At 40.7% G+C, this 24,658-nt stretch overlaps 1 protein-coding gene across 2 annotated transcripts; it reads left to right on the forward strand.

The window, feature by feature from the left end:
* The first annotated feature begins 641 nt into the window (after positions 1-641).
* On the forward strand, positions 642-17,376 carry plpp2b (phospholipid phosphatase 2b). 2 transcript variants are annotated; one of them, XM_004554980.5, is made up of 6 exons: positions 642-1,134; positions 10,289-10,440; positions 10,637-10,899; positions 11,079-11,136; positions 12,134-12,310; positions 13,246-17,376. In XM_004554980.5, the coding sequence occupies exons 1-6, from the start codon at positions 1,074-1,076 to the stop codon at positions 13,399-13,401; spliced, it is 867 nt and encodes a 288-aa protein (XP_004555037.1). In that variant the 5' UTR covers positions 642-1,073; the 3' UTR covers positions 13,402-17,376. The 2 variants fall into 2 exon arrangements, with proteins under 2 accessions (XP_004555037.1, XP_076736184.1); XM_076880069.1 differs by having other exon boundaries at positions 642-908.
* Positions 17,377-24,658: the final 7,282 nt, after the last annotated feature.

Here is a 24,658-nt window from a genome sequence, read left to right on the forward strand (position 1 = left end):
TGCATGCAGACAGCAAACCTTGTAATGACTGGCGGAGGGGAAACATCCTGACTGCCTGGGGCATAAAGCACTGTGGCCTGGAGTCCTACTGATGTAAAGTCATGCTAATTTTGCTTCAGCCGCAGGATGCCTTGTAAAACTCTCCCTGGTTTTGTTGGGATGTAAATTCTGTCTTCTACCAAGTGTGCTCAGTCCTAACTTATATAAAAGGGTTGGCTAATATGTTTACTTCTTAGCCATACTTTAATATCTCTCTTTTATATGTGTGAGAGGGGTTTGGGGGAAGAAAGATCTCAAGAGAAAATGGCACCAAGTTTGTTGTGTGGGTGTGATTTAAGAAATGGGAGCTGGATATTCACGTGAGGCTGCTTTAGTTCATTTAAGTAAACGTTAATAATTAACTCCATCAGTCAATTCCTTCTGTTAATACATTTATCCGTTTCGGGAAATGGCATCTTCCTTCTTCCTTCGTATTTTAAATCCGAGTGCACTTTTTTCAGCTCCAATTAAAGCAGTAATTGAGTCGTCTCTACTGAACATACATGAAAGGCGTAACACTGGCAAAAGCACAAAGAGAAAAAAACTTCTTCCTCCCTGTTTTCTGCGCACATGTGCGCAAAAGCTCGGTGCCTGGTGGTGATCGGATGAAGAGAAGAGCCAGACGAGGAAGCAAGGAGGAGGGATCAGGAGCAGTGGCGTGGTTTGACCGGAGTTTATTCTGGATTCTGCGGACGCCTCCGTCACAGTTCAATCGGATGGTCTCTCTCTGGTCTTTATTTGATACCCAAATCAGTTATGTGCGCAAAAGGACGCAGAGCGTCAGAGGTGTGCTGCTCCGAAAGGAGTTTGGATAAAGTGGCGCTATAAGAAACTTACACACCTCCGCTGTCACTGTCATCGCAGCACAGGTACGAACCAGGATCCCGGAAGAACTCGTTGTACGGGTTACCCTTTGTTTTTAGAGTTACTTGTACGTTTCTGAGTGAACGAACTCAGATGGACTTGTTTACTTTATTCAAGAAAAAAATTATCTCTCAAAGTTTCTGATTGTAAAGTAAATTAGCGGAAAGAAAATGAAGGATCAGAAGAAGAAGAAGCTGTTCGTGGTGGTGGATGTGCTGTGCGTTACAGCTGGTAAGTTAACAACCTGTTCCTTTTATTTAGCACACGGACAATGCGCAAAAGTCGGCAGGCGTCGCTGGTAATATATTTGTGGCTACATCCGTTTCTTCTCATAATTCGCATTTTTTGTGTGTGTTTTGCACCGATAACAGCAGCTTAGGGTCTCTTGTAGTAATGGGAACTCAGCGGTGTTTGTTTATTTGCACGTTAAACTCAAGCGCGATTTTTTTTTTAATCAGACAAAAGGTTTTCTGGCTGGCTGCTGATTTTAATCTCTGTTGCTGATCCAGCAGCTGGACTGCCACACTCGGGTCTGGCGCTAAATGAGCAGCCTGTCACTCACTTTGTTTATGGAGATCCGGGCTGGGATAACGTCCCGGCCTTAAATGTTGGTGCAATTTCACCATGGCAGAACATAAGAGGAAATCTCAGTGTCATCCTCCTCGCAAGCTTGCATGCTTCAACCTACTCACCAAAACTTTGCAGGACTTTACAGTGCCCCAGGAAGCTGAATATTTGTTTATGGAAATCTGATACGCATGTGTGCGCCCCGCTTATTCCACATATTTTGTCTGCCAGGAATCCTAAAAAGACTGCTCCCAACTTCCTACGTTTGGTGCATTTTGGTACATTTGACTTTCTGCTGCGCTCGGAAACGGATGTTCCGCGTTTAACTTCAGGCAGAAACAGTATTTTCTGCTGTAACCAATGAACTAATATGTATCGGATTCGTCTCCTCCCTTCTCTGGATAGTGTCAGAAAATGCACCATACTAACAAACATTGTAGTAACAGCTTTCCACACTGATGAGAGTCTTTTGACATTCATCTTCAAGGTATGGACCACGATTAGGGAAGAAACAATGAATCCATTACTGGAGATTTACACGAACTGTATGAAATTACTTAATCAGTGCAGCTGTATCAATAACTCAATGCATTATAAAGATAATATTAATGTCACCGTATTCAGATTTGCATGATGAAAATAACCATGTACATACTGTACAGACTTTTGACAGACGTGTGAATCTTTTAATAATTAGCTGAGATTCAAAGGGGGTTTGTTAAAAACATATAAATACAGATGCCAAAATAAATAAATCACCGGGTTTAATAATCTGACAAATGTTTTCATCATAAAGATAATGATGAGATCAACTTTATCAAACAAAAAAAACAACAAACATAAAAAGTCTGAGCTGACATGTCCAGAAGAAGTTGTTTTCAGATGCGGACACAAGGATAATATGCACATGTGGAATATACCAGTGTGGTGGGAGGTTGGTTCACTGTGTTAATGCCACATGAGCACGACAGCCATCTGTTTTGCAATGGTCTGGTGTTTGGCACCTTGTTTATCACTTGTTTTGTCTCGGTTCTACCGGTGAGGTACAAAAGAGGAAGGAGTTCAGGACAAAGACTTCCAGGGCCCCCACTCCATCCCGGGCTTTACAAAGAGCTTAGGAGTATTTTCCATCAGTGGGAATATCCACAGACTGCTGAACATGATCAGCCTTACCATTTGATTGTCACAAGTCTGGGATTAATGTCTGGGTTGGTCGGATGGTTGGTCAGATCTCGATGGATTATCCACCCTTTTTGCCTTCGCTTTCCCTACTGCCACCCATGTCATTCACCCAAATAATCGTCAAGTCAACCCCAAGTTTATGTGAGGTTTCCCCAGGCGTGTAATAACAACACGATAGAGCTTATAATTATGCTGACCATTAGCCTGTATGGAAACAGTGTTGAGTTGGGTTTCTTCTGCATTTTCAGACTGTTTACATTTCTTGAATTTGTGAGCCTTTCAAATCTGCCTTTTTCTTCTCTCTGGACTGTTGCTCAGCCGAAGAAATATGTCTCACATTCAGCAGACTGCCTTCATCTATCCTTTGTTCAGGAATCCAAAGGCCAAAATCAATGGTAACATGAAAGAAAGATTTCTTTGGCATGCTCTCTATCTCTTTCACCCTGCCCTGCCCAGGTCAAACTACACTGATAACTGGTGGTATCATACGAATAGATGTGCCTCTGTCTTTTTTGTTGTGGTTTTTTGTTTAATACAGTCCACAACACAGTTACTGAGCACCTTAATGGATGAATGTGGTGTAAAATAGCTGGTTTGTGGTAGTTTACTGATGCCTTCCTACTCGAGGTCTGTCGTATTGTGTATTATTTGTCTAGTTTAAGCCTCCTGTCTCTTTTTCTTTTGTGAGGGACATTCGAGGTTGTTGTACTCGTCAAAGATCTACCTTGGTTTTGAATTTCTTGTTTATTGTGAGCTTCTGGCCTCGGTTCTTCGTCTATTCTTCCTCCCTTCCTCCCACTCTCCCTACCCCGTCTGTGTAAGTCTACACTCAGCACAAATAGATATTGGGTGTTGGCTCGAGAAAGGAAAGACCGGGTTTTAACCTCTCCCTGCCCACAGCTCTGCAGGTGTAACATGTATGTCACAGCTCACCTCATTTCATGGGTGCTCCTGTTGGAAAAATGAATGACATTTTGAATCGTGAGTAATGCGCTCGATAATACACCAGGCCAATAGACTAAATGGCCTTGGGGCGAGGCACTGCCAACGCATTCTTGTTTTCCCATGTGTCCGCTCGTTATTGTCTGTAAGATTGTGCCAAACCTGTTCTGTGTCATTGATTGCTGACCCACTTACAAAACGTGTTATGTATGTATTGTACAGTATGTAAAAGTTGATATTATGTAAAAGAAACATACCTGCATTTCTTAAAATGGTGTTAGAGTCCATCCATCCGTCTCTTCTGCTTATTCTAATTAGGGTCACGGGGGCTGGAGCCAATCTCTAAGATTTACAGTATTTTATAATTTTGTTTTCAGAGAATTGTATACTTATCACTTATCACTCTGCATTTGTTGGTTTCTTTTGCACAGCTAAAGAACAATGGCAGCAGAGTTTTTGATTTGCGCCTGGCCTGCACATATCAAGTTGTTCTCAGTATTTTATATGATCACAATCACAGTGACACATACAATAGCGCTTGCTCACAGATTCCCACGGCAGGAAAACTGTCAGACTTTCTACACATTTCATTGCATTTTTTACTCTAAATGCACTCTGTCCCCTTGCTGTGTTGCTTGCCAACCCTGGTTAGTTTGTCGGTGAAGCCATCCAGCGGAGTCTTCTGGGAGCCGGGCCTCTCATGTGGTTTTTGTTGGTAAGACTGATTGGCTTGAGTTCTCAGAGCAAAGCTATGAAGATGCTTGATGGGAATGGTTTTCCTTAGGAGAGCCATGTCATGGAAACTGAAGCCCTTTTAAACAAACAGACACGTTCCACTGAGAGAACTTAGTTTCTTTATATTTTGGTTGCTGATATTCAAATTATTTTAAATCGTTGAAAGTGAGGTTGAGCGTGGAATTCAGGTATTTTATAGGCATACATTGATTATTTTTGACTGTTTGTTTCTACAGTTTTTTTAAGTTTTTATTTGTATGTTCTTTTATGTAGCTCTGCCATGTCGACATCCAATATTCTATTTTTCTGTATATTTATTGATGTTTATTACAGGATACCCACTGCTCTTTGCAGATCTACGTTATTATTTTGGACTTTAGCAGAGCTTAGCATGATTCACAGTTCAAAATAATCTTTGTTTTGGTGTAACCCCCCAATTCGTGCACTCTGGAATAAGCTCTATAAGCACTTCTCTCCTTAGGTAACCTTTTTTTCTGAATGATGAACAGCAGGTGTTTGGGGCTGCTGTGCTCACTGCCAGAGCTGTCACTGACATCATATAAAACCTCGAGTATCAAAAATGTAAACAGTGCTGTTTGATCACTAGAAAAAGATACGAGCTGTAAATAAGCCAAACGCAGTCTAAAAGACATGTTTCTTGTTAATGTCGAGCCAAACTAGATTTTAAGGACTAATCCAAACAAGCTGGGAACGTATAAAGGCAACATCAAATATATACAGGATAAAGTACGACACAGCAAGGCAGCAGTTTATTTAGTAAGGTCAGGATTATTCATTGTAGCTGCACACATCAGACTGCCTTTTAACTCCTCCCGCAGGCCTTTCTGGTTTAGGTTGAAACCTGTGTGGCCTACTTCTTTGATCCCCTCCAAACCCAGACTCTTTGATTGCTCACCCAGATTTAGCTGCTCTCCCACCACTCGCACAGCCTCGCCTGCCGCCATGTCTCCTTCTGCTCTGCTTGAAGCTAAGCACGCGTAAATGATGGACGGAGTGAAACAGTGGGATTAAAAATAAAGAATGGACCACAGCAGCAGCAGGATTTGGTGTGACTGGTGAAGTTGGGCGTTCCTCATGTGAATTAGAATTCCAGAGGCCTACGCCGGCAGAGGTTGTAGGCTCAGCACATACCTTCCACATTAGTCAGTCCAGCTTGGAGGGGCGACAGTTAGAAGGAGAGAGAGCTTTAGCTGGTTTTTTAACTGCAACACATCTTCTTGAGCATGACCTGCTTTGACATAAAAACATGTTTGAATTGGAGGGAACAAACGAAGGAGAGAAATTTTTATTCAAAGGAATAAAAAGTGGAAACACTCCAGCTAAAAGAAAGGGGGGGAGAGCCTCCCTCTGTCCTCATCCACGCAGGCTGGAATTGGAAGCAGTCAGGAATTGAGTAAATGACTAAAGAGTGACACAGATTTCTAAGAAGCGGTGAAATGTAAGATGAAAGTAAAACAGTCAACAGGAAGAAAAGAAGGCTAGAAATACAATAAGAAGAAGGTGACCTTCATGCTGCAAAGGCAGGAAACCAGAGTGGAAGAAATTAGATGGAAGAGCAAATGTTCCAGCTACGACCCCGAAGGGAGGGCATCCTAAGGGCATGGGAACACCCATCTCACGCCACACACAGGCTATGCACTCTTTAGGTATGCATAATAAAAACCCAGACTGTATGTTTTTCAAATTAGGGAACATAATTGTCCATCTGTGTGGTTATGCAGGTGCAGCAAGTTATGTCAGAGAAACCACGGTGAGTAGGTGTCAGTTATTCTCAAACTATGACTTCCAGATAATCATGGCAGTTTGACTGAAGGGACTAAGGTCTCCAGAGCAGAAAAATGGACCCTGTACAGCAAATACATGTAGACATGAAAAGGAGGGAAGGGAAATGGAAGAAAAAGACCTAAGCTAGCAGAGGATGTGACGGGCCTTGAATGTCAGCACCAGAGTGCGATTGTGGTCCAAATGGTCCTGCATAATTGCACATCTACCAGCTAAATAAAGCATTACCCAGTGAGGCCTCTATATTTACAACAGAGGGAGAAGTGTGTGGGAGGACACTGTGATCGAGTGAGTGACAGAAAGAGAAGAATGAATGGCTTTAAGCATGACAGAGAAACAGGGGGAGAGGATGTGATTCAGCAGCGGTGGAAAGAATGAACATGCTGCTGTTGTTCATGTATCAATTAATGCAGAAATCTCCTTCTGACTGAGCTGGATTCCTCAGACAGTCATTCTCAGTTACTCTCATATAGCTTCATTTTGCTCTAGTATCCATTGTAGCAGTGGGAGTCACCAAGGTATTACTGCAAAGTGGAACCAAAGACTCTAAAGTGAACCTTCTTTAAACGGAGGCAGAAGGACTGCACATTAGAGGCTCAGGCAGGAGCGTTTCCTGGCCACATTTTCCTCCCTCAATCTTTGGAGGAAACATCCAAAAACAAGGCTTTTCGCACGCTAAAGAAATAAGTCTACTCTTTTTATTGTTACTTCCATGTATTCTGTGTTCTTTCAGATTTTCTCAACAGAAAAATCTCCAGTAGAGTCAGAGACACTGCTCGGTCTTTAAGTGGAGGCAGCTCTGGAGCAATGTCAGTTTGGGTTGTGGGATTGTCTCGTGGTATGCTGGAGGCCTATTTTGTGTGCCGATGGGTCTAATTTTGTCTGAAAACTGTGTTGGAGTATGTCTGCTTTTCCAGAGACTGGCTGGTTTGTTTCTTGCAGATATTATACGCAGGGGGACTGCTCATGAGACACACTCGCATACGCACCTCAGGGCGTACCATTTATTTTGCCCATGAGAGCAGTCCAGACTCCTTACATCATTTTATTTCTGCCATTTCCCCCCCCTTTTCATCTGAGCTTCTGATTCATGACTTAAAAGTTAAAGGCAGGTGTCAGCTGAATTAGTGCTTCATGGATGAAAACAGACATGAAAAATTAATACTTTTTTTACAAGTCAGAGGGGCTTTTTAAAGACCTTCAGGCTGACTTCATTCAGTCCATAAACCCTGTCCTGTTAAGAGGATTTAGTAAGCATTAAAAAACATAAAGATATTGAGCTGATGAGATGAATACATTTTTGCAGGCAGTAGAATAATGGTGATGATGGACGTGCAAAAGCTGTTTAGCCATGTGTGAATTTGTGCGATATTTCATTAGCTGGCACATCATTTTAAAGGTTTTTTCCCCCTTAATTCTTCTCCTGCTTTGCTGTGATTAATGGCCTGGTTCTATCATGTGACTCCAGCATAGAAATAATTATGTTGTACTGCTGCTTGACATTTACCATTCTGTGTTAGGTAAATAAACTTCTCTCTAGAGTTTGTCTAGGCCAACCTTATAAAAACCTTCAAACTTGGTGCTATGTATTCATGGAGGTAGGTTTCATTTAAACCTGACTCTGATTTTAGTGCAACTATTTTTTCCTGACTCCACAGAGAAATAAAAAGTAGTAGTTGTTGGGGGTTTTTTTTAAGTTTGCTCCATTTTTTCCAGCTGGTAGCAGGATGCAGGATACAGATGGATAAGCTGCCACCCAAAAGCCACATCAGTAAATCTGCATCAGCGAGCTCCCCTGTGGTGCTTCAGACAGGATGTTAGTTAAATATAAGAGACTGTATTACACTACAGTTATCACAGACAGGATTTGGTGGCTGTAACAGGAAAATGTGTGGAATAGGACTTTAAAATCCTGGTTTACCACATCCTGCACACTGGAGTCCTGTGCTCATGCAGTGATTGGTGGGAATCTGCCACACAGTGAAAGGTGACAACCAGCTGCTGCTTGTAATGTTACTGGTCTTAGAAATAAAATAATAAATGTACTTAAACTGCCTGTAGGCACTAAAATTACTTAAACATTTATGGCTGCTGCATGTAACAATAGTTGCATGTTTTGGAAAATGTTTCTGATTGTTTTTACGCATAGTGGGAAAGCTTCCCACGTCCTCCCCAGGGTACTTTGATTAGAAAGACTAGTCTGGCAAAAGGCTTTTAAATAAATTTACTTTGTGACTGAACACTGTCTTTGTTAAAGGTAACGTCTCTACTTTTTTTCCTTCAATGTTTGTCTAGTCTAAATCCAGCTCCATCAAGGCCAGGTCAGCAGGGGTCAATGCACAATCATGTGTTCATCCAATTGAGCACTATTGTTTATTCTGCTCTCAGCACAAAGCCTGTATTTTGCTGCTGCCTTTGCTCACTGAGCCCATAAAACCCTTTGTCCACAGGTGTGCAGGCGATATGTCTCTATATCCCATCTCATCCCGTGTCACCTTCGACATAGAGAGATAAGATCAAGTGCATGTTATTCTTCTTCTGTCATCATACATGGCCTGTTGCCGAGAATACTGAACAATAGCGAGGGGTATTTCTAAGAATTTGAGTTGTTAAATGTACTGAAGTGACAGTTTTCGGGTCCACTTACAAACTAAGTAGTGCTTTTCTTTGTGACAGTGTTCATACATTTGCAGTAGGCTGTTCTCCGATATCTGTCACGAGGTGGAATTAAACATGGAATCAACAGAGCATTTATCTCAGCTGAATCCCAATCCGCCTTCCTCTTGTATATTTTCCTTTAGTTTCAGTCTTAATGGTCTCTCATCAGTCAGGCTCACTGGAAGTCTTCCTAGAAATATGTCAAGGGCAGACTTTTTTTGCTTTTAAATGGGAGGGGTGCACAGTTCATTTACGCAGAAATTCAATGCTATTGGTGAGTGAACTTTTCAAGTTCTTGCGATGCTTTTGCATTGCTGTTTTTGTTGCATTTCGCATGCAGGCACTTGGTATTTTCACAGTGGGCCCAAGACTGTCCGCCTTCTATGGATAGCAGTATTAGGGTGGAGAACACATTCCTTACTAGGGCTGGAACACCTGATCATTTCCAGCCATTTGTCAGTTGATTGTTTAGTCTTTGACTTCTCTAATGAATGTCAGAAATACCCGTAACCCTATAAAACTACAAGTTTGCAGTGCCATGTGAGGGACAAAAGATACCTATACCTGTGCATATAAGGCCTTTGTCTCACATATTGTCTAAATCTCCCTAGAGTCATTCTTCACCACTCTGCATTGTAGCCTTGAAAGGGGATTGCCAAAGACAGCTAGAAGCTCGTTTTAATTGGGTCACATTGCTAAGATGTAGAAATAAGTATCAGCTGTTTTTCAGCAGTCTCATATCTTCAAGTCTCATTTGAGCTTCTGCAAATTTAACAGGTTTTTGATTCACATAGCAAAGAAGCAATTTGCAAAATGTATTCAGAAACTGTTTATTAGTTCTTCACATTCTGAAATGTGCTTGTTAGTGAGTGTCTGTTAGACAGAGAGGAAGATGGTGAGCGTGTGGTTTAGGAATTGAGTTTTCTGAACCTCTCGAGGACATCATGCATTCTCGGGGGAGCTGTAAGCAGCTATATTTGGGCTAATATTGCACACAACCACATGCCTGCAGGAATTTGTGTACAGTTTTTTAACTGTTTATATTGTACACATGGGTATATGTCTGATGTCTGATCTTTTTTTTTTCTTTTTGCATATGCTCATGAATATAAAATCTATTTCCCACTGTGTATTTTTGCCTACATTTAAAGCACAAAATGTGTTTCTCCTTGTGGGTTGTTTTCATCCTTGTGAACTTAGCATTTATCCTTAGAAAAAAATTTCATCCCCCAAGTTAGGACATGAGGTAATGTCTGAAAAATACAGAAAAATAGCCAAATGTGTTTTTCTACCTCATTAGTCTTTGATTTTAAAGTACATTAACTTGGATCTGGGATCCTCTTATGTGCCGCCCAATCACGGCCGAAACCCAGGAACTTCTGTTACATCACAGTCGAACACCTATGCATCCATCTCATGCCAGCAAGAGCAAAATTTATCCAGATATGCAATTAGTCTAACATAATAAGACTGTTCATCTGGTTTGTTTTCCCTCCAGCGGCACTGCCTTTCATCATTATGACCATTGTCTCCAAGCCATACCAAAGAGGCATTTACTGCAATGATGACAGCATCAAGTATCCCCTAAAACTAGACACCATCACCCCCGGTATGCTGGCAGCTATCACCATCTGCTGCACTCTCGTCATTGTAAGTGTAACAGGACGTTTCATGACATTGTTCTAGCTGACTTTACTCATTTGACACGATTCTATGGATGCATTTTGCCAGAACTTGACAATAAGTTGATATAGAAGTAGGAGAAGACTTTTTATGTAATGGAGGAAAAATGTGGGGGAAAAAACCCAAGAAATAATCTTTGATTTTTTTTATTCTCTCTCCTCAGATCTCATCTGGAGAGGCTTATCTGGTCTACAGACAGAGGATTCAGTCTAACACACAGTTCAATCAGTATATAGCTGCACTCTACAAGGTAGTAGGCACCTTTCTGTTTGGAGGAGCTGTCAGCCAGTCGCTTACTGACCTTGCAAAGTACACTATTGGGCGTCCAAGGCCAAACTTCATGGCAGTATGTGCACCGAAAGTCTGCACAGGATACATGCTGGTGATCAACTGCACTGGGACTCCTGAGGATGTCACAGAGTCTAGGTAGGAGGGAAAGAACTTCCATCAGTTTCTTTATAGAGGAAACAAGAACCTCACACAAATTACACAGATTGTAACATACTGTAAATCTAACACATTTTACATGATATTGATGCTGCAAAATGCTACTGTACAAATATCCTGTGTAAAGCAGTTACATCTGAATTGTGTTTTTTCTCTAGATTGTCCTTCTATTCTGGTCACTCCTCTTTTAGCATGTACTGCATGCTTTTCCTAGCGGTAAGTACAGAACGTGAGCTTCAAGAAATAAAACCCATCTCTCTGTACAGTTAAAAAAAATTAAATAAAAAAACTCCTAAACCTCTGGGCTCCTTTAAGAGCATTCTCATGCATTTAGATCTGTACTCAGAGACATAAAAGGGAAAAGTGGAGTCCAGGGGAAGAATGTAGTGAGACAAATGATCTGGAATAGTCTGCAACCCTTTTCCCAGCAATGATGAAGGCAAAGCACGAGCTCTGACCTGTCTTCCAGGCCTATTCAGCTCATTCCACTTGGCCCCATCTCTTTGTTTTAAAAGGCACCGCAGCTAGACAGCAAGCTCCAAGCAAAGCAGCTTTTATTTTTTTCAGTTCCAAGAAAAGAGCGTCCAGCTAGTGTCCATTCCTGTCTTTGGCACTCTCTGTTTTGCAGGCATATGCTGCAAACAAACATAGAGCTCAGCTGTGACATCCAGCCCTTGTCCCCTGGGCTGCCTTGAAAGAGTATGCTATAGTGCTGAATGCAGCGTAGCTGTATGGCAGGCGGACGGTGGTGCGATGCCAATTTTTACACCTTTAACAGCAGCCGAGCAGAGTTTTTAACTATTGCCAGATTCATATTTTGTTGGCATCGGTGCTTTCCAGCATAAATGGGGTTCGAGTCTGTGGAGAACATAAATTAGATTTGTACTCAGCACCTTTTTAAAGTTAAATCTAATTTGAGAGGTGCCAGCTACTGTTTTCACTGCAAACTCAAGCACCAAAGTCATAGGCTTTTTTTTAAAGGATCCAACCAGTATCTTGATAGTGCTGCAGTTTAAGCACATTTAGAAATGGCAGAAATTTCCCTACTTTACTGTTTTGTTAGCATATCACATTGCAGTTATGATGTATGATGCAGTGTTGCCATAATATAACTGGTGACTATGCTGTTATGTATTGGTGTGATAACCTTTTTAGGTTCCAGCAGTGCTAATAGCATCATTGCTCTCTTTTTCCTCTCTGTTTCCACCTCCAGCTTTACGTGCAGGCGAGATTTGTGGCAAAGTGGGCCAGACTTCTCCGGCCCACCATCCAGTTCTTCCTGGTGGCCTTCGCGGTTTATGTGGGTTACACCCGAGTCTCTGATTACAAGCACCATTGGAGCGATGTGCTGGTGGGGCTGCTGCAGGGAGCGCTTGTTGCTTTGCTAAATGTGAGTCTCCACGGCAACGTCCTACAAGATAAATGCTACAAAAATTAGTGATTTTATAGTAACACAGCCATTACTTTTAAAAGCTTACGCCTGGGAACTTTTGCCAGTTTTTCTTTTTACTTCTCCTCTTGAGAATTTATGATTACATGGAGACTTTTTTTCATTACATTTTTTGCACCACCAGCTTCCTACCTGATGACATATTAACTTTGCATCTTAGTCCTGTGGTTTCCAAGTGCTGGAAAGGCAAACACGGGTGTGACCGTCTAAATCATAAAAATGACATTTAGTGGAAACGTTAGCAGAATAGCTCAAAACATATATTTTAAGTCCAAGTTTTATTCCCAAAGTTAAAAGCCATGTAGAGAGGAAGCATGAGTAGAGTGAAGTGTGACAGCAGCATGGTGTGTCTTGATACAAACCCACATACTCACAGCTGGCAGGTAACAAGTCCATTCACCTGCTTCATCCAGCTGGGCTTCTTTATTGTTTGGCCACTTCCCTGTTATGATTGAACCACTGTCAGCTCTGCCTCGTGGAAATTCTGGAGTGGTAGAGCGTGTGTTTGTGTGTCTGTGTGTGTCCATGCATGATTAATTGGGATGTGAGCCTGCACCTTTGGCCTTCACAGTGCTGCGCGCAATTAGAGACCCTCCTGGGCATAGGATTTTATGGTCTGCAGGGGTTGTGCCTGCTCTCTGTGTGTTCCTCTCTGATGTGTGTGAGAGTCTGCGTTAGTGTGTCATTTAACAGCTGTTCACAGTCCTCTCCAGACACGTGTAATCACAGTTTCCAGCTCTGCCCGACCTCCTCAGTGTCCCTTACTTGTTTATACTCCAATCTCTGTAGCACAAATAATTTTCTAAGTGACCTGCAATCTTGTCTGGCTTCCTTTTTTTGTCCCCTCTTAATCTCTCCTTTCCTCTCCTCTGCAGGTGCACTTTGTGTCGGATTTCTTCGAGAAGTGTCCTAAACGTTCCAAGAGGCCGGGCACTCGCGATGGTGAGGAACCAGAAAGGAAACCCAGCGTGCAGATTGCAGACTCTGAGAACAGCAACCATTACAACTACCACAGTCGTGGCACTGTGTGATAGTGGACTTAGGAACAAAGACTGCAAACCTGCAGACCACAAACCTGTGTGATAGCGTCAAATCCAGGGGCTTCAACCTGGTTAGATCAGGTAATAACCTGGGTTATATGCAATCCTGACTCGCAGGATGCCTTCTGTCCTGGAACTGTGTCAAATTTTAATGTTTTGGTAAGTTTTGCAATCGGCCCTTTGTATTTGTGTTTTAAAAAAGAAAGGAAAAGCTAGCCTTCTGGCCTGTAACTTTCAACCTCTTTTCTCTGCATCAACCACTCACTTTCCACCTGCTCCACTGGACTGAGGGATGCAGCCCATCCCTAGGCACCTGAGACACAACCATGACACTTTTCTCCTGTAAGAGAGAAAGAAGCATATTTTCAAGCTATCATTATTAACGGTAAAGCAAAAAAAGCTTTACCAAATGCAACATGGGTAACATTGTTACCTGTGTTAGCAATGCAGGTTTCAATAGCTGTAAGCTTCCAGTGTCTTTTTCCAGCACACTGACAAAATAATGTCAGATAAAAGTCTCTCTGCATTTGGGTTGATACATATTCTACTTTCTTTACTCATTACTTGCAAATTAGGGTTGTTATTATTATACAGTATGCATGTTATCTGTTCCAGAATGGATCAGTGACAGCACCTAGATTTCAGTTATACAGAGCGAATGCAGTGATAACCTAAAAGTGCCTGAAAAGTGCCAAAAACTGCACCAGAATCTGGGCACGGTTTCAGAATTCAAAGCAGCTATTTCACTTCCAGTGAGTTCTTTAATTTTAATTAAAACTACACCGATTAATGGAGCTTTAACATCAGAGTGTATTTTTTGATTTGTGAAAGTAGAAAACCAAATTTGTCTAGAATAATTGTAACGAGAAGAATGTTCAGGCAGGAATGTTTCTAAGTGTTGGTGGATTCATGTCATTTTATTGGACCTACAGTAGAAGAATACTGAATTTCTGACTGTCGGTTAACTTATTTTCCTATATAATGCCATCCTGTTGACAGCATGTCTCAAAAGCTAAAATACAGGTTTTTTCCTGGCAGTCGACCAAATCGTGGAGTCCGTGTCACCTCGTTCAACAGACATCTATGGATCTTGCTGCCTGTTTGATAAACACATTTTTAAAATGCTTGAGTAAATATTACCCGAATTAACAATGTTGTTATAATTTTTTATTACATTGCTGATTTTGTGGTGGTTTTTCTTTGGCTCTGGCTAAAATCTTATTGGCATGTGGCCCTAAAAACTCCTGAAACGTTAGCTATAGACCATCCAGAGCTGCTTACATGAGCTGTAGAGCCAGTTAACCAACATGGGAAACAAGAACATCCAGTAATGTTTCATAACTGCCGTACAAACAGATCTGTGTCTCTGCTAGAACAAACATTTTGTTCTTAAAGTGCTAGACAGGTTTACCAGCTGACAACACACTAATTAGATTAGTGCTCATTCATGTTGGCAGACTTCACTAACTGTCATGTGATATCACTGATTTCATTACGTTTAGCATGAAACTGAGCTAAGGTGAGGACACATCGAATCTTCAGCTTTTAGGCTCATGTCCAGACTGGAAAGTTTCTGAAATGTAAACATGTAATTGTGGATTAGATTAATGATTTGTTTGATCACCTATGTGAAATGGACTGCAGTAGCAGACACCATTGATGCCTGTAGCTTTTATTTCTGCTGGACTTGATGTGTCATACCACTACTATACAATCAATCAAATATTAAGAAACGTTGCCTCTATCTTGTGTCCCTTTTCCACTTTTTTTCTAATTTTTTGTTAGAAAAAAAAAATTTGTTTAGCAAATAATAATCAAAGATGGACGAGACAGCCATTTTGAAAGTGGTTAATAAGTTATTTTGAATATAAAATGTTCTTTATGTACTTTTATAAGGTTGGAAGTGCCAGCTCTAAGGTTTTTTGTGCAATCACCCCAGCTTGCCACTATGAGCCACAAATACTGTATCCATGAATGCTATAAGACATGTTTTTAAGTTTTGTGAAGTACGTGTGTGTTTATACACCTATATTTGAAATAAATAACAGACAACAAAAAGAATGATTAATATATAAATTGTATGCTTTTATTTCAAATGTAGGGATGTTTTAGTCTTACCTGTACAGTGTGCTTTGGCCCGGGATTTCTCAGACTGGTGCCTGTTGGATTTGCTACACAAACAAATCCAATTCCAGGTCCAAACGGATGCCAGATGCCTTGGCAGGGCTCTTAAATGGCTGCTGTAATGATGAAGAGTTACATACCCAGCTGTGTATTTGAAGCTTGTAACACTGCTCTGGTTCCACTTCAAACATTGGTCCATGTTCCTTTTCCCCTTCCTGTGCTGATGAATGGTGTGCATAAGGTCTCATGTGTAGATCTTGTACAGTGTATAAACAAGCACCGGGATGATGGACAATAGATCAGACAGACCACAAACCTGATAGGCTGATGGACTTGGTGAGAAAAGAACACAGAGGGAATCTTAACTGGCAGTGACTGTGAGGCCCCAAAGCTGTGCTGTAGTGGGGGTGGGGTATCCTATGGCAAACCTTAGTCCACAGGGATTTCCACACATTTAAAGTGCACATTTACAACAAGAAGCATCTGGAAGTGGTTGCACAGATGTGCAATGCTCTGCTTGTGCTTGCTACTTATATCTAAAGCATGTGTATATAACTCAACCTGATGAATGGCAGAAAATAGGGATGGGTACCGGTGTCATGGCACCGGTTCTGACATAAACGGTAGTAACCAGACCGAAAAGCAGCGCACATTTCGGTGCTTTATTTCGGTGCTTTTTTTTCCTGGGCTGTGATACAAGTCTAGCCAATCACTTTACGTTTCCGAGGATAGTAGGCGGGTCCAGGTACGTACGTTCTGTTAGAGCAGAGCTACAGATTAAAAATGTCCAAGGCGAAGCGGTTAAAAGTCTGGCTGTACTTCACAGCAAAATATGCAAACTCAGCAGCAACAAGTGCTTTAAGCTGATACTGTGATACTGTCAAAGGAGGTAACACCTCAAATCCGATGAAACACCTGGCGACGTATAGCGTTTTTTTTAAAAGCCGAGAAATGCGCCGTATCTGATAGCTTGCTGCGAGACCTCACACCGTGCACGTCGGGTGGGTTGCCAGTTATCGGGCCCGGAGCAACATCCCCCAAAAACCCGAAGAATAGAGTCCTGGCCCCTCGCCCTGCCAGTGTAGCAGAAATGATGAGGATGATGATGGCAGCAGCAGCCGTTCTTCTCTGCATGAGTAGCTTCATGTTGTTCGTGTGTAATTTACGTTGAGTAGGCTAACCACGTTATTACATTAATGCATGTAAGGTGAACTAGCAAACATCATCATAGCTACATGCGGCTGTCCTCTTGTTTGATGGCAGATACTCCCTTCACCCTGGCCAAAAAGGCTAAAATGACCAAAGAAAAAGTGGGAAACAGTTAAACATGAGAGGGTTTAAGTTTGTGTTTTTTCCATTGTTTAAGCACTGCTTCCAGCCAAGAGTGATGCCACATAGCTGCAGAAAAGGCTAACATTGTTATCTTTTTACAAAAAAAAACAGCTGAACGTGAGAGGTTTTTGGACAAAGTTTGTGTTCTCCATTCTTTAAGCACCGGTTCGAGCACCGTTTAAGTACCGGCACCGTTTCAAAAGTACCGATTTGGCACCGGTATCGGATAAAACCTAAACGATACCCATCCCTAGCAGAAAATGAGGATGACGGTGTAGAGGTATCATGGTGTTCGACTCCCCTCAAGCTTTTTGGAAACTAAAGTTCTCAGCTGGCGATAAGTCTCCATGTGTATGCTTTATTGGTTTAATACTTTAGATTTGATACTTCTGTTTATATATCGACTTGTGCCTGTGGTTCATGTTGTGTTTGCTTGTGTGTAACCTATAGATTATATCTATAGTCTTTAAAGCAGCAAATTTTGAATAAAGTTATAATTTACACTTCAAATGTATTGTTGGAATGTATCTCTTTAGCATGACTGATGTTACAATACAAGCAGAGCTGACTATGAAAAGCGTTAACAATAAGATTTGAAGCTTCATAGATTTCATATATAATATAGATATTGCCATGCTTTATAAAGGCATTACTTCAGGTTTAGGTTGCTGAAGAGAGTTATGTGAAAGGAGCTTGCAAAGAAAAGCGTCTGGACTTCTTTAAGTTGCTTGAAGACATTTCACCTCTCATCCGAGAAGCTTCTTCAGTTCTAGGGTCAAATGGTGGAGAGTCCCAGATTTAAACCTAGTGGGAGTATCCGATCGTTCAGTCTGACGTCACTAGCCGTGTCTGGGCCTAAACTCTGCTGCAGGTCCATATATCAAATGATCACTATGGCATTACTGAGAGTTAAAACACTGTCTTAAGTCTTTCATCTTTAATAAAATGATCAGCCTTCTCCTCTACCAGGTGTAACAACTGAGTTTAACATTCAGGCATCCATGAAAACGGAATTTATGACATTTAACGGAGTTAGAAGTTAGCAGGAAGTTAGCTCGCTAGCTTCAATCTAAATATAATATAGCATGTCCTGACTGCGGGGTTTTGGAAACAAATTAAAATGTACAGCTCTGTTATCACTTCCAGCATAAATGAAGACAGAAAACTAAACAGCAGCGACGTTTGTAGGGTTACTGAAGTTGGGCTAGCTGGTATATAATGATGTGCTACGTGACCGCTAGCGACACAGCTATGTTAGCATAATATAAACAAGCTAACTTTTTTCCCACTCGATAAAAGTTAACGTGAGTGTTCTCGGTGGTCAGGAACAAATGTAATCGCATGGCAGGATGCTGTAAAAGGACCAAACTTCAGCCAGGAGAACAACTGAGATAATCCATCCACAATACGAGGTTAGTCATTCATATACTGCTGCATGGGCGGTGCTGTAGTTACATCCTAAGGTTTTAAAAACTGAGCTTAAATAAATGATTAGCGGTAATAAAAGCCGAGGGAGGTCAGCGGTGATCACTGACTGTTTTAGGAGCTTTTTGAGATCAAATAGAAGAAAATACAAAACATTAAACATGTTAACAACACAAAAGCCATATTAAACGCAGACTACTTTAGTTTTGACTCAAGAATTACTAATAATGATTGTGTGTAATTAATCTTAAATTAGAGATCTATTTGAAATATTAGATATTGAAATGTCAGTCCCTCTGACTTTAGTAATGATTGATCCTTATTTAAAGTTTCAGAGACAAGAGATGGTATCTATCATTAAATTTCCCAAACCTCTACTGCTCAGTTGACTTCTGTTCAATTCAGTTTTATTTATATAGCATCAAATCACAACAACGGTTGCCACGTGCTTTATATTGTAAGGACCCTACCATAATAGAGAGAAAACCCCAATTAGCCAAACAATGAGCACTTGTTGACAGTGGGAAGGAAAAACTGAATTTTAACAGAAAGAAACCTGTTCTGCCAGAGGTTTGATGGCGTGACAAAAGACACATTGTGAAAAAGAGATTAATAATAGTAATTAAATGCAAAGTGGTGTACAAAAATATAGTGAGTGAAGAAGAAGCTCTCGGTGCATCAGGGGAAACCCTCAGCAGCCAAGACTTATTGCAGCATAACTCAGGGAGGATTCAGGGCCACCTGATGCTGCGAATAAGCTGCATCAGCTGTAATGTTCGTTTTTTGTAAAGCACTTTTTAAATGAGAATGAGTTCACTGCGTCGACAGGCTGGAGTCAAAGACGGATTTTTCCTTGTCTGGCTGAGTTTACTGAGCAGCAGCGCTATTTTATACAATAAAATAATCTCTTTTCCCAGAAACATCCAAACAGTTTACAACACAGCAGGTTTTTAACTCACAGACTGGAATATTTTATATTAGAAGTGAGGAGAAGAAAATGGACAACCTGTTATGCTGTTAACTGTTTGGATGGGATTTTAAATACCTTCATATAATATACTCAGGTGCCTTTAAACCCCTCTGGTTTTATCTCAGCCTGGTTCTAATTTATTTTTAGATTATGTATAGTGCTTGCAGGGGCAGATCTCATGTCTGCGTTAGGGCACCCTCTAACCTCTGTATGACCTCTGTTCCACGTGTGCACCACGTAAGATTGGTCCTTTAGTGTTTTACTATTTCATATTTTCAAATGGCAGCAGGTACCTTTCTCTGCAGAAACATGGGAAAATGTGGTTGTAATACAAATATTTCTTTTTGACAGTGTCAAGGTTTAGTATAATCTCTGTCACCACTGTCCCATAAACAAATACACACAGATAGGGATGGACTGGTTCACGGTTCCAAGATTCCCTAAACCACAATTTTCCTTGATTTGACCCACACCGGTGAAATTTGAACAGGAGCAGCCTCAATATACACAAATTTGGTGCACTTGTACAGTGGTGTAAAATTTAAAAAATATTTTCATTTTTGTGTTTTTGTGGTCACTTTTGGAAAAGTCAGTGACTTTTATAGTAAATAAATCACATTTAGGGAATTTTTGCTGCTTTCAAACGTCAAAATGGGGAATATTTGACTCGCACAGTATGTGAGGTTTCAGATATACCAAATGCTTTGAGTGCTGCTGCACTGAAATTCTTATTTAGTTTTACCTTGGGAGACATACTGAATAAATGTATTTCTTTTCATCATGAAAAAAAAATCCTGTTGCTGATGAATCAGGAAGGGTTAATCAAGCCTCGCTCTGCTGTCTCAGTGCGTCTCGGCTGGAGAATGGAACAAGCCACAAAAATAAACACATATATTTATAACGAAATAAACACTGGACCCACGGGGTACATTTGTGGGAGTTTTGTTGGCAGCGGTACTGAAAACCACTACCATTCCTCATTTAAAACAATATTACTCACTTGCATGTTGTGAAAGTTACGCAGACACAGGGTGATTTTTTTTACTGCGATGTCAAAACAAGTAGAAATGGAAAACACTAAGGTCTTCTATTTACGTGACTATTTAGCCATTTAGCTGCTTCTTCTTCAGGGTGATTTACAATATGTGAGTTCACCGCTGTGTCATTAATTTCTCCAGAGAAATGCATACTATACCCCTACTGAATATATTACCCTGCAGGTCTGGTGAAAAATATAACCCTTTGTGTCACGAGATGTTGGTAACCAGGGCATTTATGAGTTTACTAAACAATTAACTAAAGGTTAATGAAAGATTAAAGAAATATTTCAGGTAGAGTGCAGACAGAGATTCCACTGGTTTTAGATTTTTTTAAAAAGAAGAAGAAGAGGAAGAAATATTCAGTAATGATGGTAGTGATGCATCAAAATCCTAATTTGATTGTGCCTTAACATCCTGTACTTAACTAAAAGTAGTAGTGGTAGTTCCAACCATAGACTCTGTGTATGGTTATGTATACTTAGACCCATGACTCACGCGCTGTTTGGTGAACTCCTGTTTGGATCATTTTATTTTAGCCCTTTGGCCCCTGCTAGTGTTTAGGAAACAGTGGTGTGTAAAGTTATCAGCTAACTAGGAAGCTTGCTTAACAAGCCGTTTCCATAGATCCTGTGTACAGACAGGAGAGTGTGGTGTGCAAAAGTCTATATTATTACCAAAATAAATCATAGAGCTATTCATCACCTGCTCAAGTGTAGCAGAAGTAAGAACAATGTTTTTTGTCAGCTGAATGGGAATAAATAGAAACACTCTAATCTGTACTTAAGCTACTTTCTGCAGTTCCAGTATTTCACTCCTTTCAAGGGCATGTTCAAAAAGCACAAAAACAAAAAACAACAAATGGATCGGATCTACTCTACGGAAACAAGCTGAAAAATATTCCTTAGAAGCCATCACAAACCATGAATGGTCCCGTCCTCCGAGATGGAATTATGTGAATGACTGAGAGTCTGGTGCGAAGTGGCTCTTGAGATGACTGGTTTTGGAAAAACCTCAGCACTGAAAGCAGTAACGCATGACAGAAAAAGACTTAGTTGCCAGTATTTTGATGCTGCGGTAGACAACGCTGGATGTTATATACTCACTTTGGTCAACGTCCCCGTGGAAGATGGCCATATATTTAAAACAGGAAGGGGTGCTGCTTGAAATCCTATTTCACACAATGAAAATCATCTTATTTAGAACTCTTTTCTTCTTAATTCGTCCCTTTTTTCTCTTCCTCTTGCTGTATCTTTGTAACTATGAGTGAATTTCTGATGGAAAAATTATAGTTTTTAATATAATGAGGGGAAGTGATAATCAATCACAATAATCTGTATTGTCTATCTCAGTTTATGGACAGAGAGAAAGGGAGTATGCAAGTAGAAAAGGGAAGGTCGGAATCAGACATGAGCTGTTTTATATAAGCAGAAGTGGCTCCAGTGTTTAATTTAATTGTTCTGTGGCTTCTATTGAGCTGGAACTGATTATATCATATTTTCAGCACTTAAAGGGGGGCAGGCATCTAAATCAATTAGTGTTTAGAGTCTCATAACCACAGATATGCATGGAGCACCACTATTGGAACTACTGGTGCTACTGACTGAGAATATCTTTTTACTCTGTAAACTTTAGCAGGTTTTTTTTCCTTCTTTTTTGCTTTTTGATGCGGAAAACTAGTTTCATCTAGCGCTATTAGTACATTGCTGTATGATGTTAATTTTGAAAATTACCATTTTTTCCCCTCCAGTATTGATTTGGAGGTGTTACAGGGAGCAGCTTTTGTTACTTTCTCATGCTGGAAGCCAGTGGAGACATTTTTAGCTTGGCTCTGTATTCTAGCAATTAAAATGCCTCCAGAAATGAGCAGCTAGTCTCTGTTGTTTTTCTCTTCCTATTATAGACAGCAGCTAGTCCTTTCATCATCGCTAAACGCTATGCTTCTGCAAAGAGACACATTAATTGAGCCCACTCTGTTCCTCATACAAAAGGACATTCTCAAACATACCGACATTATTTATGCAGGATCATCAACCATTAGGTTAAAGTATAATTGGCTCTCAAGTTTTAGTCTGAAGAATAGTTTGGAGTGACCCTTTTGTAGTTTTTATGGTTAGAGTTTTAGTAGTTAATCTTTTTTTTTTCTTTTTCTTTTTTTAGGTCCTATGTGTTACACTCAATCTCAAGAGTCTTGTTTTTCTGTATAAATATATTTTAACAATTACCTTTGACCCAATCATCCATTATCCAAGGGAAACTTTATATCTCTTTGTCAGGTTCATCACACTTCTGTCTGGTTGTTTGTGCTATTGTCTTCCTGCACAATGACAAAAAGACCAAACATATGTTTAAATAATTTAAACATCTACGGTTCTTAAAACATTTGCCCAGCTATTTTTAAAGAGATATCATTATCTTTCAAAGTAAAATGTATTTCTTTTACATTTAGCTCAGCCAGAATATTTGTTCTTAACATGCTGTGCTTAATATCCTATTTTCCTTTTTATGTGCATTTAAATGGTTTATTTCCAGCCTACAAACCCGTTGCTTGTCTTTGGTACATCCATATATTCACCCAAACTGAATGCATTTTTAAATTTTATTCAGAAGACGGGATGGTTGATTGTTCTTACATGTTTTTCTATTTGAAATACCAGAATAATTCTGTTACTGACTGGCAGTTGTTGGTAAATTATAATTACACTGGTAGACGATGGGAGTGATTAAAATGTTGGTGAGGGCAACAACACTACAAACAGATACCAACTTCTGGCCTTGATATGCTTGACTGAATTACTGTGCAGCAAAAGTTGTGATGCCAGATGCCAGTAACTGTAGCCAGAGCCCGACAACACTACAACCCCAACTACGCCTGTAATATAAAGTTTACAAGTAGGCTCTCCCTGTATTTAATTCACTGATGGTCAGTTATGGACATTTTCTACGGAGGGAAGCCACAGCTGTGAACTATATCAAGACTATTTTATGAGAAGCTACCACTATGATAATAACTCTTTTTCTAAAATTGTATTTATTTTATTTGCAGATGTTTTTCTCGAGAAGTAAAGGTCATAATCGGTAGTTACCAGGCGTCTTAAGCTCTATGACACTGTATTAACAGACAACACAGACGTGGCTGCCAACAAAGTGGACGAGATAAGCTGATCTCAAAATCTCCACTTTGACCGCACGGTTTACTGCAGCACATTAGCAAAAGAAGAAACTAGAGCCAAAGCACACATACACATACAGTGGGGCAAAAAAGTATTTAGTCAGCCACCGATTGTGCAAGTTCCCCCACCTAAAATGATGACAGAGGTCAGTAATTTGCACCAGAGGTACACTTCAACTGTGAGAGACAGAATGTGAAAAAAAAAATCCATGAATTCACATGGTAGGATTTGTAAAGAATTTATTCGTAAATTAGGGTGGAAAATAAGTATTTGGTCACCTCAAACAAGGAAAATCTCTGGCTCTCACAGACCTGTAACGTCTTCTGTAAGAAGCTTTTCTGTCCCCCACTCGTTACCTGTATGAATGGCACCTGCTTGAACTCATCATCTGTATAAAAGACACCTGTCCACAGCCGCAAACAGTCAGACTCCAAACTCCGCCATGGCCAAGACCAAAGAGCTTTCGAAGGACACCAGGAAAAGTATTGTAGACCTGCACCAGACTGGGAAGAGTGAATCTACAATAGGCAAGCAGCTTGGTGTGAAAAAATCAACTGTGGGAGCAATCATCAGAAAATGGAAGACATACAAGACCACTGATAATCTCCCTCGATCTGGGGCTCCACGCAAGATCTCATCCCGTGGGGTCAAAATGATCATGAGAACGGTGAGCAAAGATCCCAGAACCACACGGGGGGACCTGGTGAATGACCTGCAGAGAGCTGGGGCCAAAGTAACAAAGGTCACCATCAGTAACACACTACAACGGCAGGGAATCAAATCCCGCAGTGCCAGACGTGTTCCTCTGCTGAAGCCAGTGCATGTCCAGGCCCGTCTGAAGTTTGCCAGAGAGCACATGGATGATACAGCAGAGGATTGGGAGAATGTCATGTGGTCAGATGAAACCAAAGTAGAACTTTTTGGTATAAACTCAACTCGTCGTGTTTGGAGGAAGAAGAATACTGAGTTACATCCCAAGAACACCATACCTACTGTGAAGCATGGGGGTGGAAACATCATGCTATGGGGCTGTTTTTCTGCCAAGGGGACAGGACGACTGATCCGTGTTAAGGACAGAATGAATGGGGCCATGTATCGTGAGATTTTGAGCCAAAACCTCCTTCCATCAGTGAGAACTTTGAAGATGAAACGAGGCTGGGTCTTCCAACATGACAATGATCCAAAAC

The sequence above is a fragment of the Maylandia zebra genome, linkage group LG23, assembly GCF_041146795.1.
Source record: "Maylandia zebra isolate NMK-2024a linkage group LG23, Mzebra_GT3a, whole genome shotgun sequence".
NCBI classification, from domain to species: Eukaryota; Metazoa; Chordata; class Actinopteri; order Cichliformes; family Cichlidae; genus Maylandia; species Maylandia zebra.